This window comes from Malaya genurostris, chromosome 2, assembly GCF_030247185.1.
Source record: "Malaya genurostris strain Urasoe2022 chromosome 2, Malgen_1.1, whole genome shotgun sequence".
NCBI lineage: Eukaryota > Metazoa > Arthropoda > Insecta > Diptera > Culicidae > Malaya > Malaya genurostris.
The window spans coordinates 328,213,845-328,232,820 of record NC_080571.1 but is presented as its reverse complement, the minus strand read 5'-3'; the positions used below and the strand labels follow the sequence as shown (position 1 = coordinate 328,232,820).

Genomic DNA, 18,976 nt, shown 5'->3' with positions numbered 1-18,976 from the left:
GTTGCGAAACCATTATAAATACGTTAGCGTTTATGTGAATTGTTACTGTGAATTGATATAGCAATAACTTGGATATTATAAGATTATAACATATAATTTACTCATTAATTCAGATAGTTATCGGTAAGTTTTCCCAACGTTATGATAACTAAAATGCAAACAAAACAACCTTTGTTGACTTAAATATGGCGAACACAATATGGAGTCTCAAGAAGTGTATGAAACGTAAAAAAAACCAGGATATTACTTTATTCAAAACTACTTTTTGCCGAAAATAGTGAAAGGCAGGATAGTCATTTTTGTTCTATGCACTGTCATAAACACGAAGAAAATAATATAGGGATTGAACATCGATTGTGATAATATTATAGTTCTCATGATATATGAATTTTAAATGATGAGAAATCACTCTACTTGGAATAATTTTGAGCATTCTGAACATAGGGTTATTTTGTTGTTTATTTTTTCTATCTTTATAAACAGATTTTGATTGAAGGCGCATAAAAAACAGTTAAGTAAAATTGAATTCCGCTCGACAATTTTTGAATCGTTGTGAAATTTGTACCTTGTATCAAGTTTGGGACTTAAAGTACTCTTTTGCTTTTTTATTGATGATAGAAAAGTATTCTGGATTCATTCAATGTTTATAATGTCGATGGTGACTAAGTTTCAACTAGTTTACTTGGAAACAAGTTATTTTCAAGTTATGGAAAGATAAGTTATTTCAGTATGGCATTACAACGTAACGACAACATATTTTTAGCCGATTTAACAACTAGTAGAAACTGCGCTTTTTGAGTCATGCAAGTGGTTAGATGTTAGTAACAATCACTCAAATATCTAGTTGCAAACTAGTCACAAACAAGCTAGCATAACATAAATTGTTACTTGGGTAGTAACTTCAATATCTTCGCCTGAGCTACGTTTCTTTTGTCTTGAAGTGATTTTGGTATTTTTCTCGATTCCCTTGAGGCAGGAACAGCTTTCTGTTTGTCCGACGGCTGTACTAATAGTGATCATTTGGCGAATCATCCTAAATTCACAACATGCAGTTTAGCTTAATTCAGATCATACAAGTAGTTTCAGTTTTGTCGTGAATACGACTAGCTTTACTCTGAGGCACCTTTTCAAAATTTTCTCCGTACAAGAATAGGTAGAACATAATCGTGAATATCTTTCGATGTACTTATGTCAATAATTTATTTTATTCTCCCTTCTATCGAAAATGCGTTCAGTGATTTATGATAAAATTTTCAGTAATTTGAAATAAACATAAAATAAATCAAAATTATAGTTTTGAAAAATGTATGTTTTTAACGAGTATCGAAGAGCAAAAACCCATGATGCTTGTTTGTTTTTTTCATATCATGTCAAAAAAAATTGAATAATACAGGTGACCTAATTCCTCATACGATGTAATTTATAAAGACCTAATCTGTCAAACGACGGAAAATTTCATTTGTAATGACTTAATGTTAGATTAGCTTGTATTTTACTGGTTTCGACTGTAACTTGCATTTTGCTAGCAGGTGTGACTGTATGCATTTAAATGCTCCTTTTACCAGCCATGCAGATGTGTGCTTCTGTGGCTCAGTCGATCAACAGACGTACTTGCGATCCAATGATTCTCGGTTCAAGTCGCGGCGGTTGCTAGAACGAATGCACTGTTGACTTTTAGTATCCAGTAGGTTAATTATTTAATTATTTTAGATATTTTCTTTCATTGAAATTATTGTAATTCGCACCGTTTGTATTTTTGCAGGCGAATAATTTTTTACTTTCTTTTACCTTGTCTTATTAATTTATGTGCTAAAAAAACGTGTCGAGAATTCGTCGTACCAAAGTATAGGTGCACCGTTACATGTAAAGAAATTGCATCTTGCACAATTCACACAGTGTATCAACATAGGAGAAGGATTTTAGATATTCTGATGTGTGAAGAATCGTGTACTTCGTATTCACGTCATTCAGACATGTCTCTGACGTTACCCACCCACTTTTTGTTATAGTTCATATGAATTGGTAAGACTTTATTCTCAAGTTCTGGGGAAAAGCAATTAAAATTATCAAGGATATAAAAATATTGTATAAAAATCAAAACTTTCTCACCAGATCTTAAGCAACTAAATAGATAATTCAATCCTTTCACTCAACCTGGAATTCCGGTTAAATTCCTTCCAAATACGTACACCACGAACGATCCTTCTTTTCTGCTGTTGCTCTGATTTCTCTAACCGAGTTTGAAATCCGAGCTCCCGGACGCACAGCAAGCGTCCCGGATGAATCAGGATGCTCCTGCGATGACGACGATTCTACCAGATAGCCCCTGGGAGGAACAGACAGCACAAAACAAAAAAAAAACAACGAAATCGGAAGTTGTTGTCCGCTTCGGTTTCATTGTTTCACCGATTTTGATCTTCCCATCAGTAGTCCGATTGTCTGTGTCTGCATTCAGCTCTGGCATTTGTGCCAGAACCGTCAGGAACATGGTCTTTATTTGGACCACAATTGGGTACTTTCGCGGGTGTTTTCGATCGAGATAGATGGTACAAAGCGATGAGGAAGCAGCTTGTTCCTCTCACCTTTTGTTGGCTCGAGCAAGTTGCAGTACCAGAAAAGATATGGGATGATTCTGAAGAGCGTATATTTTTTGTTGTTGTTTTGGACTTGTTTTTTACTGTCGTAAACTGGATGCGAAGGTTTAGAAGAATTATTTATCCAACAGGTACATGAGAAAACAACAACTGAAAGATGCGCCGAAGAAAGGAAATGATGCGGCTCGTTGATATTAAATGATAACAATCGGAGCAGTTGATTTAGGATTCTTTGCTTTCATGGCATGGCAAACAAACGCCGGAAAATGGTGCAATTGGCGTGACGTTCGGAGAATGGTTTTATCGCACGAGTTTGTGTGTTTGTTGGTTGACGAGCGATTCGGTATAAATTTGTTGGTTTAGGATTACAAATTGCACACTTTTGGGAATTGTTAGAACAACCACACGAGATTTGAGACTGATGTACCGAAATTTTGTTACAACAATTTTAGATTCCATTAAGTTTCTTGCTTTCATTTTTATTACCTAACAATTTCGGTTACTTAAAACATATTTTATCAATCGATTTTGATAATACAAGTAAGCTAGAACCGTTAAATGGGAAAGGATTTTCCTTTACGTCAGCTGCCCGGGCTAGCATCTGTTCCGGTTTTTTTTTTCTATCGTTTCTTCGGATTCCCTCCGACAATGATCGCATACCGTTAATCGATTTTGTCTGTTGATCTGATTGGTAGGATTGTCGTTCGAAATTAGACTCCTTCTCAGGTGTGATCGACATGTTTGACATTTTTTTTCCTCCGTCCTCTGAATGAACCCGGTGGTAGCGATGCTGCCGGGGGCTCGGAACGGATTAAAGTCCTCGGAAGGCAATTGGCTTTCACCGGGTATCTGAAGCAGGCGAGACTAAACAAACAATTTGAAGAGATTAGAACGTGAGTCCCACTGAAAGGTGTGCGCGCCGGTTCTTCGCAGATGGATGAAATTTCAAACCTCTCGAGAGGTCGCTGTACCCTTTTCTACTTATTTCTTCTGGTGGTTCCGCAAAACTTCTCCGATTGTCGTTTATGTGTTTATGTGTTTTTATTTGCCTTTCTTCCTTGTCGCCCTGCCTTGGGGTGATAAACGTCGTATTAGTTACAGTTTGGTGTAATTTTTTCTGGTTTTAAATTCTATACTTCTTTGCCCGTGCAAGATTGTAATTTGGCGGCGCCGAAGAGGTTGGCCTAACAGGAACTCTCCCTTGTTCGTGGCGAAAGGATTTCTTATTTTCTTCTCCCATTCATCTTTGGGTGTTGGGCTGCGAACGGTGGCGAGCACCAGCTTTTGTTTGACAATGGACAATTAGAATAAAATTAGTTTGCGTAATCAGGTCGATTTGAATGGATTTGCTTACAAGCTTTCCTCACTCGAGAGCGGGTATTTTCGGCACCAATCGGTCCGATCAGCTTACGCTTCTCGAGCATTTGTTTGTTCCGGGCACGAGTGCGTTTTTTTGTTGTTGTTATTGTTGATTTGCCACTTGAGCCGTGATTGAAAGCGATACGCCGATTATGCTGTTTGTCGTCTCGACTTGTTTTATATGGTTTTCTTGTAAGAGATTAATCGACGAACTTCAAGTCAACAAGTGGAACGCCGCGAGAGGGCAAACGAACAGACCCATTGATTGTGCTAATGGAATATCTGGAAATGGGTTGTGATGCGGTCGCGGGCGTTATCCTATTAATTGGTGTGTCATAAAATAATTTCAAGATGACAAGTTATGCTTGTTGGCGGGTTTTTCGTAGCGTTGGAATTTTCAAGTGTTGTTTACATAACACGCCTAATTGAGTTCGGGAGTAACGAATATTGTGAGTCGCTTTGATGGCAGAATGACAGTAGTGCTGATGGGGGAAGACTAGAGATTAAAACCGATGAATGCACTGTTTTGAACATAGTTGTTCATTTGTTCTCGACATCTGCATGGCTAAGATTTCAAGATACATTTAACTTCCACGCATTATTGAACTGATAATGATTATATGACATCATGTGTCTTTTCTGGATCATTAAGGGAATTTCCGTGATTTCTCCCAGCTACGAACTCTTTACTTACTTACTCGTTCTGACCGGTCTAAAACAATTTCAAGTGTTGATGAGTTATTGCATCTATCGATGATGTAAGGGATCTTTAGCGCACAACTGATCGGTTCTATGGTGTGTCTTTGCAGGCAGCAGTGGAGACGAATCGGACTCCTCGCGTGGAGCACCCACCAATTTAGAAGTGCCTCCGGGGTTGCAGGTTGTCCCGTTGAATCAGCTTCACCACCAAAGTAATGGCAATGGTTCTGTAGTAGATGAATTAGAACAGAGGAAGCGACGAAAGGTAACACCCTACTCTAGCGCGGAAATCGTCAAATATTAATTCTTGATTTTATTTCTCCAGCAGTTGCACACTGTGGAACAGTTCGTGGAGCAGATGGCTCGGCTTCAACAAGCGCCGCCTGATCTGGACATTCACAGCAGCTCGGTGGTGGCTAGTAAACCTATCTCCAAAGGCACCCAGTACGGACCGTTTCTGGGGGTAAGTTGTGCACTCAATTAGGAACGTTGTTATAGAGATCAAACAACACAAAGAGGCTGGCTTCCTGTCAGCATCTTCCAGAAATCGTATGGGCGTAATGTTTTGACTGTTCGGCAACACCCATCCCCCGCGCACTAACCGCGTTGGTGGATTGATGGGGGGAAGATGTGGAAAACGGGAAAATTAAACCAAATTGCAGAGCGTACGCAGCTCCCCGCAGTGAGGCAAATTTCGCCCCTTTTGTTCTTTGGCGTGTTACGGATCGTTGAAAGTTCATCATCATTCAGGTTACGGTTTTACGATTTTTCGAGAGGGTGGTAAGCTGGGATTCTGTGATTGCGACAGCAGCAGGAGCAGCAACAACCGAAGAAGATGGTGGAGAATGTGCGAAAACATAACCTCACTAACATCATTAAGATGTAGGACTGGTTGCTGCTCGCTGCTGTTGATGCGAAGCGGAAACGAGACAGAACAAGCCGACTAAAAGCTGATGTAGTCATTATAATTTTATGAATGAGATGATAATACGAGGGTACGAGGAAATAATTGAAGTCGTTGGTTTGGATTTGTTGTTTTTATCCACGCCGTTTTTTGATGAGGAGATGGAGTGATTGGGGGGGTTGGATCGGAAGGATTTTAGGTCGGGGTCTCAAAACAAGCATTGCCATTGTTCAAACGATTCGTCCGGTTTCAATTGGTAGCTGCTTTGCCACTGTTGGAGGCTGTAGGAATTTGTTATACGTCGTAATGTACTAATATCTTCAAGTAACGAAAACATTTGCTATTATGTAACGTGCCTGAATCAAAGTTAGGAAATACTTGACATTTTGAAACTGTAAAATCACATAAAAACTTCATTTTTATGTGATTGTATGCTTACAAAAAAGTTCTATTCTTATATAAGCTTTGTATTTCAGATGCTAAACAAGAACCACGGTATATTTCCAAGTATTGTGAAATGTGATGACTTGATGACTTTATTAGCTACTAAGCATCAAAGTATTTGCATCTACCAGCATATATTTGTGTTATTTTTCGTTTACTGAGTGAAAAGGAAAAATATCTAATGGGGCTTCACCACATCGTTTTGCTTCATATGTTGTCGGACCTTGCTTCCGCTCGTTTGGACCTAACCTAGCTTTGAGTAGACCGGGCAAGCAAGGCGCTTACAGGTTTGTATACGAGAGACCGTCACTTCCGACAGCGCGTCGGTCATCTTGGTTTCGGTTATGTGGCTGCTCCACATCAATTATCCAGGAGACATAATTACACAAAAAAAATAGTAATGTGTCGAAATGTCCCTTTCGCCGAAATGTCTCTTTCGGCGAAACGATTTTCGGTGAAAACCCCCTATTCGGCGGTACGACTTTCGTTTATGAATGATGATATCAAATTCGAATCCTATTCCAGAATTACTTTTAAGTATTGTTTCCTAAAATATTGCTATACAAAAGTACAATTATTAAGCGATTTCATCTCGCATTAGAACGCCGGTTTTTTTCATTGTTTTTCAACATAGTGTAATGCTAGAATGATTTTGTAAATGTGATGAAGGATATTGAAAAGGTTTAAATGACAACGAAAGATTTATCTGTTTGCTTTCTAAAATGGTTAGAATTTAATCTCACGAATTGATAAAATACAAAAAAATATGTAGAGTATAACTACCAATAAAAACAGATAGTCATTCAATGGGACTTAACGTAGCATGGTAATAACCAAATCATGTATATAATAGGGCTGAAAAGTCACCACTTGTGGCTGAACACCCAATTTAAATCATAATAATTCAATTTTAACTCATATTAAAATAAATAGTTATTTGAAAAAAAGGCACTGGTCAAGGTGTTAATGTAATGTACAATGAATTTACATTCAAAGAATAATAAAATTTTATCTTGCACCAACTTTTCGCCGTGCTATAAATCGGCATTCAATTCTTTATTTTGAAGCAACGAAACTTGAATGATAAAAGTTCAATGAAGAATTGCTACATTAGGGTTGATAAAAACTTGATTAGTTCAATTACAATTTTTCGGTTTAAATTTAAAATGTATTTTAAACGAGCTAAAAATAAAAACCAGATGAGCGACACTTCTTTGCTCCATGACGGAAAACTACTAGGAAAAATGAAGGTTTATTTTCGCCTAGTAGTTTTCCATCATGGATCAATGGAGTGTCGCTCACCTGGTTTTTATTTTTAACTCGCTTAAGGGGCGGGTAGGGTCAAACACTTTTGAAAAATGATTTATTATTTTCTTTATATTTTCTTATAGTAAAACTTTTCAAGAATATTCTGTGAAATTTTCAAGCCTATTGGAACGAAACTCTGGAAGTTATGGACCTTTATCTATGGATATTTCATTCTGCGAAGAAGCAAGAGCCCAAGATTTATACTTCAAATGACTTCAAAACTTAACAAAACATTCTTGAAATGTTTCATTATAAGAAATTATAAAAGAAAAATATATGATTTTTTGAAAATGTTAGACCCTAAGCCCTGGAGTAATTAATTGTTTCCATTAATTTTATAGACAAAAAACTTTAAAGGTATTTTCCTCGAAAGCAGGTTTTGAAAGTCAAAATCTACTGCACCATTTTTTCAAATTTTGCACACACTTTCTACATGAAAAAAAACAGACCCCAACGTTTTCTTTTCCGTTGTTTGTTACTTTGGAAAGGTTTAACAGCTACAAAATGACGGATTTTTTTGTGAAAATCGTAGTTTTTACTTTGAACAACCACCAAAAATTAAAAAAAATAAAGAAAATAAAACAGAAACGTTGAAATTAAAACCGGTGAGTTATGGAGCTCGTGTATTGTTTGTGAACAAGATGTTCGAGTTCCAAGGGGTTGGTGAGATTTCTCTAAGTAATATCGAGACGAATCCGATACAGGTTGTGGAGAAGCCTCTCCATTGATTTAAAACGTTTTCCAATTCACGAAAAGTTGTAACGTACAACTGATTCTTCTTAAACGAGTTGTAAATAAAAAAATGATGAGCGACACTCCAGTAATTCATGATGGAAAACTACTAGACGAAACTAAGCCTCCATTCTTCTACTTTCTCATGCCGTGTTCGGTTTGTCCATCACTTGTTTTGTTCCAGTTAAACCAACGAACAAAATGTGTCAGGATCCTTTGCACAACCCTCAATTTGTTTGGTACGGATGCACTAATTTGATTCAAAATTCATTTTTAAAAAAGATCAGAACATGTTTTGCACTTACTTTTTTCCAATCTTTGTAAACCAGAAACTGTTAGTTGTATAAAAATGTGTCCGAGAAAAAGTAACAAGCAATGCGAAAAATTGTGTTTCATGAAATGTTATAGTCGAAAAAATAGACAAAATGTCCAAAGATTTAACATTTTGATTATTTTAGACAATTTTTAGTCACGAATCGCAAAGAAATCCCCGGAATGAGTTTTGCAAACTTTTATTCAAATGAAAGGTGCAGCATTCCCATCTATTAGTGATCAAGTTCATAATTCGAAATAATAATTTTTCTCCCTATCTATTTCGTCGATCAAAATAAAAATCGTGTATTCACCGATAGGAAGATTAACATAGTTTTTTTGTTCGCTTGTAGTTAAAGTACTATTAATCCTTTGATCAAACAATCAAAACAAAGAAAAAGTATGCAGAAAGACTTAGTAATCCAGACCAAAAGTTGCACCCGCTATTTGCTCTGTTCCCTATTCTGTCATCCGTAGCTCCGAGTCGTTAGAAGTTATTAAACTCTCATTCAATCATCTGTAACTGATCCCCGTCCACCGAAAAATCACTACCCGTATCGAAGCCGAAACCATAAAGCAAAAAAGTGAACGTGGTTTCCGAAATTCACGCCTTGTTGTGTTCATCCCTTCGCAGTTATGTTTCACTTTCTGGCAGACAAAGCAAAATGTTCGCTTCTGCTGAGCGGATTTGAATTGATCCTTTCGGTTTTGCGTGGCCCGGGTGTTGCAGCGATGTGGTCAAATTGGTGGCTGCTGGTGACAACTGTTATTGATTTTGCGGCTCAGTCGTTCGCGAGTGGAACGATCAAAGAAGCGGATTATGTTACAAACCAAAATGAGCAATCAATATGTTGCGATTTTGGCGATTCTCGATAATGGTGACATTCTGGTTCTGCCAATGCACTGACCCAGATTTGGATGTCAAAATAGCGTACTGTTTTTCTTGTCGGTCGAAGAAGATTGATGACGTAGTTCTTGCGATGAAAGGACCTCCTTGAAGAAACAGTTATCCTTCCGCTAGTAGAAAAGAAAGTGAAAAATGATGACAATATTAAGTCGATCCCAAAACAGACAAACCTCTGCCATTTAGCACCGGTAGTGATTCTAATTGAAAAATTGATTTGGCCCCTTGAAAGGAGCATCATTAATTTTCTTTCTGTCAGTCAGTGCTCTCGAGTGTGATGAAAAATCGTTTGTGGTAATGATGGTGCCAAAAATCTTTCCGTTTTTTTATCATCTCTCTATCAAGCAGATGAAGTTAAGGAGATACAAATTTAATTCCACTGTTTGTAGCCGGCCGAGCAAGACGCTTCGGCTTGGAGGGATCTTTCACTCTATTGTGCCGAATCCAGGTAGCATCCCGTAATAGGGATGATGCGGGCTGATGAGTTTTGTGACAGTTCTGTACATCTTAATCGGATGCTTTCCCGTTCAATGGAAATAGTTTCCGAAGGTATAGAGATTTCTTCGCATTGTTGACGATAGAGATCTTCAATTTGGCGAATCTTTTGAGCCATTGCTTCGTAATGGTCGAAGACTTTGTCCGGTTTTGCAAGCAACTCAGGACTTGATTGATGAGTTATGGAGATCGGATACTTATCAAATCATGTTCGATCTTCTTTAGATTGCGCTAATTTTGTTTACTGGCAGCTATTGTCACTAATGACAGATGGAAATTGAAATCTGATTGTTAGTGAAGTGCGTCGGCAAAGCTGGAAATAAGATGTTTAGAATGCTAATTGAAGTTATCGAAGCATACTTCGTTGTATGAAAATGGAATCTATTTCAAGTAGTGCGACTCAGTTCTTTGGCAAACGTCAAAAATAAACAAATATTGCCGGTAGTGATTTCCTAGAACACATTTCATTTAACCGCAGTTATTAATTATCATCCAATGAGTCGGCAGCTTGTCCCTTTGTCAATCTATAGTTTCAACATAGAATCCTCACCAAATTTCTCGCCAATTTTAAGTGTCAAGGGATTATGGCAGTTTTTTCTCTCTCTGCTGCTGCTCTTCCAATAGACAGCAAGAAGACAATGGACCCGTCTTGTCCTACTGATGAGCGGAACTCATTTTGTAGATCTTTAAAAAAAACCCCGACGATGATTTCTGTGGCTCTGCATGGGATGCGGGAGCAAAACGGACGATAATCCTGTTGCTGAGAGCCGCGGATGAAAGACCAGTCGAGGTGTCAATAGTCACACACCGTTTCGGCAGAATATTCAGGTAGCTAATTTTCATATTTCATTCATTCATTGTACCTCCAGATGGAACTAGATTCAGAGCAGAGGGACACTGTCTTGTTGTCTACTGGGTGCGGTCGGCTGCGTTTAGATCAGTCGAAATGGGAAAAGAACAGCAAAATATTAATATATCTTTGTTCTGACTGTCGGGAAACCCTTTTGTAAGTGTCAATCAACACATTTTTCTCTGCAAAGCCTTGGGTATGTATAGATGTTGATGGTGTTGTCACTGGAATGAAGATACTGTAGAAAGATAATTTACTTTACACCTGGCGGGAAGATGCCATTTCTAGTTATGAAACAGAATTCATTCTCATGCCATTGATTTGAGAAAAAACATTTAGGTAAAACATTCGAAAAACATGCCAAAAAAAGCTTAGAACAGTTTCCAATTTCTACTATCCACGCACTGATCAACATCCCTGCCATTAGGGGCAAGAGATTAACCGCTGAACGGTAGCAAACGGTATTCCTCGATATCTCTGTTCAAATTCAGCATCTGACTATTCCATTATCCTTGCTATGGGCTCGACATTTATAGGGGGTAATTTGTGTCTACCAGCGGCGTCTATGTTGGGAACATCCTCTTCCCTGATGTGCTTCCGCGTGTCGAGGTATCAGTAATAAATCTATTTGAGTTTCAGTTTAAGGCTCATTTTGCCTTGTCTGACACCGAACGATGTGGTGCTGTCTGCCACAGATCCTAACACAGGACACAGGACGAGTGTTGATTTGAGTGACAACTGGTGTGAAATCCAATCAATTCTGGGGTTTCAAGGATTAATTATTTATTGAGCAGATATGCTTGTTTTTTCCGAAAAAAAACGGCTCCGTTTATCGTGAATCCAAAAAAAGGGCGAAGACACTTAGAAAGATTATCTCTGAAGTGTGAAACTTCCCAGCAAGGGGTTGTACGAGAAAGACAAGATGTTACTCTCGTAACTGACAGGATAGATCTACTTCCTTGTCAGTCAGAGCTTGGAATTCTGCCAACTGCCAACTAGCTTTTTTTTTCGCACACAGCTGATGACCAGCTCCGATGTCAATCAAAAACGTGCGCCGTTTGACCGGGTTTTGTGCTGTTTTGTTGACAGCACCCGATGTCCAGTTTGCCAAGATTAAATTAACATACTTGAAAGGGGTTGTAAATGGTCGGTACTGACCACCGAGTATCACGTTTCCTGCGAGTTCCTTAAGCAGTGGTAATCGGAGATAAGGCATGTCAAAATTATTGGTTGTGGTGACTTTTTGATTGCCTCCCGTGGAAAACCCTTTTCGCTAGGTTACACCTCGATAGTATCGAATTACAAACCGACAAATCATTCAGCTGTCAATCACAAACGTCTTGAGAGCTTTACCATAAATCACTTTCGCGCCTTCCAGTGCTTTCGATTGGTGGGCCGTTAAAATATTAATTTCCTACCCTCGTGAAGGTCTAATTGTCGCAACAATTGTTCAAAATTATTATTCGAACCGAATGACGAATTTTCCCGCCATTCATGCCTGATCTCTGTTTTCACTGTAGTCAGCTTGTGTCTGTGCAGTAAAACTCCGACTGGGAAATTAACCAGCGATCCGTTTTTCCCGTACGTGTTTAGTGATCAGCTTTAATTAAAAGTTGTGATTTGCGTGCGGAGAATCCTGCCGAACGAGTGTGACAGTGCAAGGGGGCGTCATACTTTGCAGTAATTAAACGAAATTAGACTCGCTGAGCCGTAAATTAGCGGCTGCTGTTGTCGGTACGCAGCGATGGTGGTTTGTGAAGTGAGAAAAAAATAAACTCATTAAAATTTCATCCGGTGTTGATGTTGCAAACTGAAAACTACCGGCCCGGAAAATGGTCATAGTAAACGTGGTACATTCTATCATTTCCCAATGGAAAATATCATTTCATAGGTGGTAGTATCGCAGGATACCCGGGAAAGACGGGAGTGTTTGAAATGCATTCGTGGTTTTTAGATGGTGGTTTGTACGACGATGAAAATTTGATGTCAGCTTATTGCAAATTGTAAAAATTTAAATCAAAATGGTTGGATCGAATTCTGTCATCGGTTTTTATTGACTGAATTCTTATGAAGAAAACTATTTATACAAAGCACACGGAGAACCCTCCGATCATAAAATTGCGATATCGCAGTTTTTGATTTTTGCGATAGTTGATTTAACCATTTTCTTTTTGATTCAACCAATATGGTTTTTGATTTGCATATATTCAAGTAGTTGAAAAATATGTTGTTTTGAATGCTGTCAAATGCCGGAGACAGTTGAAAGCAAAACAAAAATCGCAATGCAAAATCAACAACTTTTTTAGTTGAAATCTGTTCGCGTTGCTTCAAAATGTCAATGAAAACTACATCGATGGTTAAAGCGTTTGGTGAAATTGTGTTCATTCGATTTGAGAAATTTATGATAACAAGTATTTATCTAACAGCGGTGTTGTGATAAAGTTATCCTTGTTTAGTTGCCATCGCAAAATTTCAATTCCCAGCGGTTGATGCACCCAAGCTCATATAAATTGACTAAAATTATCAGTGCATAACTTTAGTTCAACCGTTTGAAGGCATCATTTTTCAGTACTCATTTTAGATAAATTTAATAATTTCGCTAATTTACTCGCGAAATTTACTTGAAAATTAATCATGCTCCGAAAATGCGTTACTTGAGGAATGTCTTTCTTTAAAAGCTCGTAGCTCCAATTTTCTATCAGGATATCACTTTGAACCCTCTGCCTCAAGTGATGTGATGGATTGTTTAATAGATTAATATTAAGACAAAAAACAAGAACTAATGAAAATTTTTACTTGATCCTGAGGCATATTAAATTTATAATTGTGTTGGTTTACCTACCGGCTGACAGAGAATTGACAACATAAAGATAATGAACCGAAAATTGACATCATAAGTTTTACATTTTGTATGAATATATCTGAATGTATTCTTACATAATCGATGTGACTGTTGTTGTTAAAATAATATTCCGAGAGCTAGCGTAAACCAAAAAATAAATTCGACTGTAAATTAGGAGCACCATCTAACGAAAATTAGATTATTTTGTTCAAACAGTTCAAACGCAAATAAACACGTTATTTTAGGTTTCGTGGTTGTACAAAAACATATTTAAATTGTTGATGCTTCAGATTAAAAGAAATTCGTTCTGCTTTTCACTGTTTTGTTATTCAAATGTACATTATTTGAGACATTAGTTGAAATCGTGTAAACAATACGCCACACACTTTCACAACATTTTAATTAATTCATATTTGAATTTTTCATATTTTAAAACATAACGACTGAATTTATGTTGCAAAGATTACCATCGTAGCAGAAACACACCTGAAGTTATACCCAACAAAGTCAAATGCGTTAAATTTCAACGATATCAGTCCAAATGGATCATGATCCGAGAACTTTTAATCATGGTGTATTATCATAACATGAAAATATACTATTTTCCCCAAATCATGACTCGTTTCAGCTCATTCCTTGAACCGGAATTATGCCCGTGCAGTATACCCAAAATCAACGTATTTGGTTATCAACTAACCATACCTGAAAATGGAATTTTTATACTTATCAGTTTGTACTCCCGAAACCGGAATTATTATCGGATGAAATTCGGTAGAGTTTTCTAGGGTTGTAGGGCCGTTCATTTGAATCTAAGCTTGTGCAAATTGGGTAATTTTATGATTGGAGTAAAAAGATGTTTCATTACAGGAGAGTTGGCATCACTGTGAGTGCGATGCGGTGTCCTGGTGCTGCTCTCAAAAAAGTATAATTTCAATGTGTTGTTTGATACGTATAGTTAAAAATTTGGTTGAAATAGTTATTTTGAGTGGTAGTGTAGGTGTGGCAAGGGTGTGTTTAGTAGTGAGAGTGATATTTATTGAATAATATTGATCCGCGAAACTAAAGATGCTCAAGCGGCTGAAACTGAGAATTTACCGCCCCAAAATTCAACGATGTCAACCTGTTAACTGATCGAAGCGCCGTCTGAATGTCATTGTCGGTGTTGTCGGATTTCTATGTGAAAGTTTACAAATCGATGGTGTGTTTCAGACTGAAGGTCTAGGGTTGATCAGCAGCGGACCCATTCGCGAGTGTTTTTTTTCTATTCTTTCAGTGGTCGTGTTTCATCTCGCGTTGCTGACAGCAGAGCGAGCAGGACAAAAGGGATACTGATGAGATCGTTCCTTGGAGATATTTTATATTTTTCTTACTTATATTTCTCCTGAGTATCGATTATCAGGTTTTGTTGAGATCATATTGTTTACCAAAACATATCCGGATCTCTTTCCCTCCCTACTATCAAATCTCCTATCCCGTGATGCTCGTGGACATACAGTGGTACCCGCGGAAACAACGAGTATCGGACTAACATTCCTTCCTTTCCCTCAGTAGCACAGCCTTTGGTCGTAGCCAGCGTCGTTATAGATCATTTAATAAAACGTTAGGAGTGAGTGGGTATGTACAGTGAAAATGATTTGCTTCTCCCAAGCTTCATTTTCTTGGTTCATTGTACATTTCCACTCATTCGGTCAATCACGAAATGCAACTACGGGCGATCTACTTCAGCTCAGCTCAGTAAAAAGATGTTTCATTACACTAAACACTACAGTTTTTATTAAATTTTGCGATTATAAGCCTCCGTCGACGCTCAGAAAGACATTGGGTAGGAGCTTGTGAGCACCATTTGGTGATCATAGCAAAAATTTTGAACTTTTGTTCCTTCAATTGATTAAGACTAAACGCGATGAGTTGTTAAACTTTAATCAAAACGAGGCAATTGTTTTCGAAAACCTTCCGTTAGATTTTTCAATACAGAAAAGAAACTTATGATTGATATGGTCAGGACTGCCGAGAAAACACAAGAATTGAAAAATTTTGTGAGCATGGCAACACAAAATTTAACAAAATAATTCGAAAGCCATTGTTATGAGGATTGAAAAAAAAACGATTTAGAATTTTCGATTTTCCGGGCCCCCTAAACATTCCGTTCTCGGGTGGATTCCTCCCTTTCCCCCTCCCCGATCGGCGGCCCTGGATATGGTTTTGTTACTACTGTTATGCGCGTGTTCACTAAAATAATAGATTGATAAAATTTGGAAATTCTGTTCGGCAGATACAAATATATAATGTTTTATGATGCCCCGGTGCCGCGCAAAAATCTACAACTTACTCACCTCATTGTGAAAACATATATTTTCTTTGTTATAAATTTAAGTTGCGAGATCAAACCAATCTTAGGTGGTTTACCAATCTTCACGTCACCCAAAATATAAATTTTAGAAAATAAATGAACTCATGCCAGTCGGTAATCATTGCGGATAGCAAGTTGCAAGTCAAATAGCACTCACTTTGAGGCCAGCAGTAAATGTATTCGATTATGACTCCCATAAAAACCAGAAGGCACTACACTAGTCCGATTTACAACGGTAATAACAACAGCAGAAACAACATAATTTTCGGATGTGCCACCGCTACTCGGCACTATCACAGGCACCCTTTTTTTTATTAGGGGTTCGGCCCACAGCTCTTCGTCCCCTCCATACAATCGAAATCAAACTTCCACCCTCGCACCCTACGGCCAAAGCAGCAACAGCAAGAATTTATGACGTTATTACGCAAGTCATTCCTACCACGATTTTTGACGCCCGCTTGCGACTTTCGTCATTTTGCCAAGACACCATTATTACTCAAGGGTCAAGTGCGTGTGACTGACTGGCAATTGGTCCAGGGAGTATGATTTATTGCCACTGATAGAGAGGTCCAAAAACACTGTATTCTAATTGCTATTGTAAGTCAGTATAAAACAGATCGCATTTCTCGATTGATGGTAGGTCACTCGTCGAGTCCGATAGCATCGGCGATAAACCGAACATAAACTCTTGTAAGAGTAAAGATCCAAACAGAGCAGTCTACTCCCAGAGCGAAGACCCTGCAACTAATGGGGAGTATGGTCGTAAAATTTTACTGAAATCATCATCAACTTTCATACAAATATATAAGTGATATTTATGGTCTGTCGTGTCACAAAATGGTGGCGTTGACTTGCTTATTTGACAAAAATTATTCGCAAATCCCCAAAAAATCGTCAGTTTGCTCGATTATCTACTCATAATTGATACATCAGAACCAGATTTGTGCTGTTTCTGCCGACAATAGGAATCGTTTGTCTATGCGATGTGCCTTATCTCCCTCTGCCATATTGCACGCTCAATTAGCAGCAAAATCCATTCGAAACAGTTGCTGCTGTTGCGTTTGACTGTTTTCTCTGATACAGAATTACGGTTGAGGATCTGCGCTCACGCACGAGTGATCACAATTGATGGATTCGAAACGTTCCGGATCGAGGTTATGAAATCTTCCAAATGTCTGACATGCGAATACATCTCCCATTTCGCTACAATTCACACCTCATCGCAAAAAACAGCCTGTGGGAGAAAATTCACAATTCATCACACAACAACAGATTGTCGGATCTGATCCGAGCGCACGGATTCAACACGGATATTCCGATGCCTAATGGGTTTTGTGTGGTCAGTCTCCGGAAACACGTGTGGTTTCCGATAATATCGTTTCGAAATATGCTACCAATTCGGAATTGAAAAAAAAGAAAATAAACGAAAATTGAAATATTTCAGCGTTATTTTTTTCGCTCACGGTTTAATGAGAAAAATCGCTTTTCCGTGGCCACCGAGGCGAAACCTTTTCGTGACATATTAATTCCGGATGAGGAATCGACATCCGGCTTCGTCGTTTGAGCCGGACATACACACGGGCGGGTACGAAAAAAGCTTCAGAGCACTCAAATTGAAATTAAAAAGTTGCAATACAATTTTGATTAAATATGCATACTGCGCGTAAAAAATGTATAAGTAGTGTGGTGGTTCTTGGATGGAAAAATTTATATTGCTTTTAAATTCCATTCAAAGAAAGTATGCAGAATTATTTGTTTTAATTTAAATCGTTGTGTTGTTTGAAACACTTACTAAAATGAAAGATTAAAAATTCTTTTTCCGAATGTTCTACCACCCTAACCCTCAACCGCGTACAACGGTACCATCGCGAAGTTACTAATTATGAAGAGCTTCAAAGTTATACATTTTTTTTCGCTCCGAGGTCCTACACACATTCGAAATGATGAATTTTTACTCATTCAATTGTGAATTCCAACGATAATTATGTGTTGTGAAATGATGAAGTTCACATCAAAGTTAGAGGGGAAAGCTCAGTATTCGTCTGTTTCCAACGAATTCAGTGTGCACATTTCCCATTCGTGGCGAGAGTTCAGTTGTCTGAATGGATAAAGTTTGGTGAGTTATTATCCGACGAAAAAAATACTACTGTTTATTCGACTGTCGTCGGAGGGTGCAAAGGGTGAGGAAAGGGTCGAAATGAGTTCTGGTCGTTAGGAGAAAACTGAGATTGTTGACAAAGTTTCAAAACTGTACTTTCGGCTGTTCAAACGTCATGTGCTGTAATGACAAAAATATAGTTGAACGACATTTTTCTGATATGTTATCATATCTTTTATATTTCATAATTTACATGAAACCAATCAAGGTAAACTGATTTTATTCGGTTACTTTTCACTTTGCTTCACTGCTTCAATACTTTATTCACTTTATCCTATGTTACATGAATAATTTGGGACAACGATGCGTGATGTATGTGGCAGGATCGTTTTTAAGCATTTCAAATATTCTGTTATAAAATTAGATTCGATAAAAACAGAACTTCTATTTTCCTCACGTTTGATTATGTGAAACTTTTCTTTCGATTGCCCTTGATACTCTAATATCTTCGGATGACAGTTTGTGACACATTGCGTATTGAGTCTTGAGCTATACGCGTTTTGAGAATGCTAATGAAACGAAAAAAGCTTTTTTTGTTTTCTGTATTTAACTAATATGTTGCATTCATCCTTTAATTAACATTATATAATTAATCGGCAAGATGGTTCTACAAATTTGTATATGTATATCGTGTAATCACACTTTTGCATTATAGTCTTTTACCTCACTTGTAATTAGATTTTGTTTTATCCAAATAACATGGTAAATTCACACATTCTTCGTGACCCCTGTTTTCTCGTAAGTTCGAATTGGTATCACGTTGTGAGTGCCATTTCATTGTTGTGATGTTATTTTCCTCTTTTGATGTCTTCGCATAGTGACCGAATCGTTATGATTGCGTATCTTTATTTTAACCGATTTCACCCAATCCACAACACTAAATTTTTGCCGCGTGTATTTTGATTTCGATTGTTCTGCTCTAAACAATCACAAATCACGGTGAAAAAAAGTACTTCTTTGTTTTCAACAATCCAGAACTTAGTTCCATTCGTTGTAGTCTTCGACGTTTCTGTATGTATTTTTTG

The 18,976-nt window shown here is 37.8% G+C and overlaps 1 protein-coding gene across 4 annotated transcripts in view; it reads left to right on the top strand.

Moving 5' to 3' along the window:
• The window catches only part of LOC131431468 (histone-lysine N-methyltransferase PRDM16-like), a 235,088-nt gene that overhangs the window by 142,639 nt on the left and 73,473 nt on the right, over window positions 1-18,976 (top strand). For 3 of the 4 annotated variants that reach the window (XM_058597198.1, XM_058597194.1, XM_058597197.1), the window contains exons 2-3: window positions 4,763-4,917; window positions 4,978-5,115. In XM_058597198.1, coding sequence (XP_058453181.1) covers window positions 4,763-4,917; window positions 4,978-5,115 — 293 coding nt within the window. The remainder of the gene's footprint in view (window positions 1-4,762; window positions 4,918-4,977; window positions 5,116-18,976) is intronic. The other variant, XM_058597196.1, reaches the window with a different exon arrangement.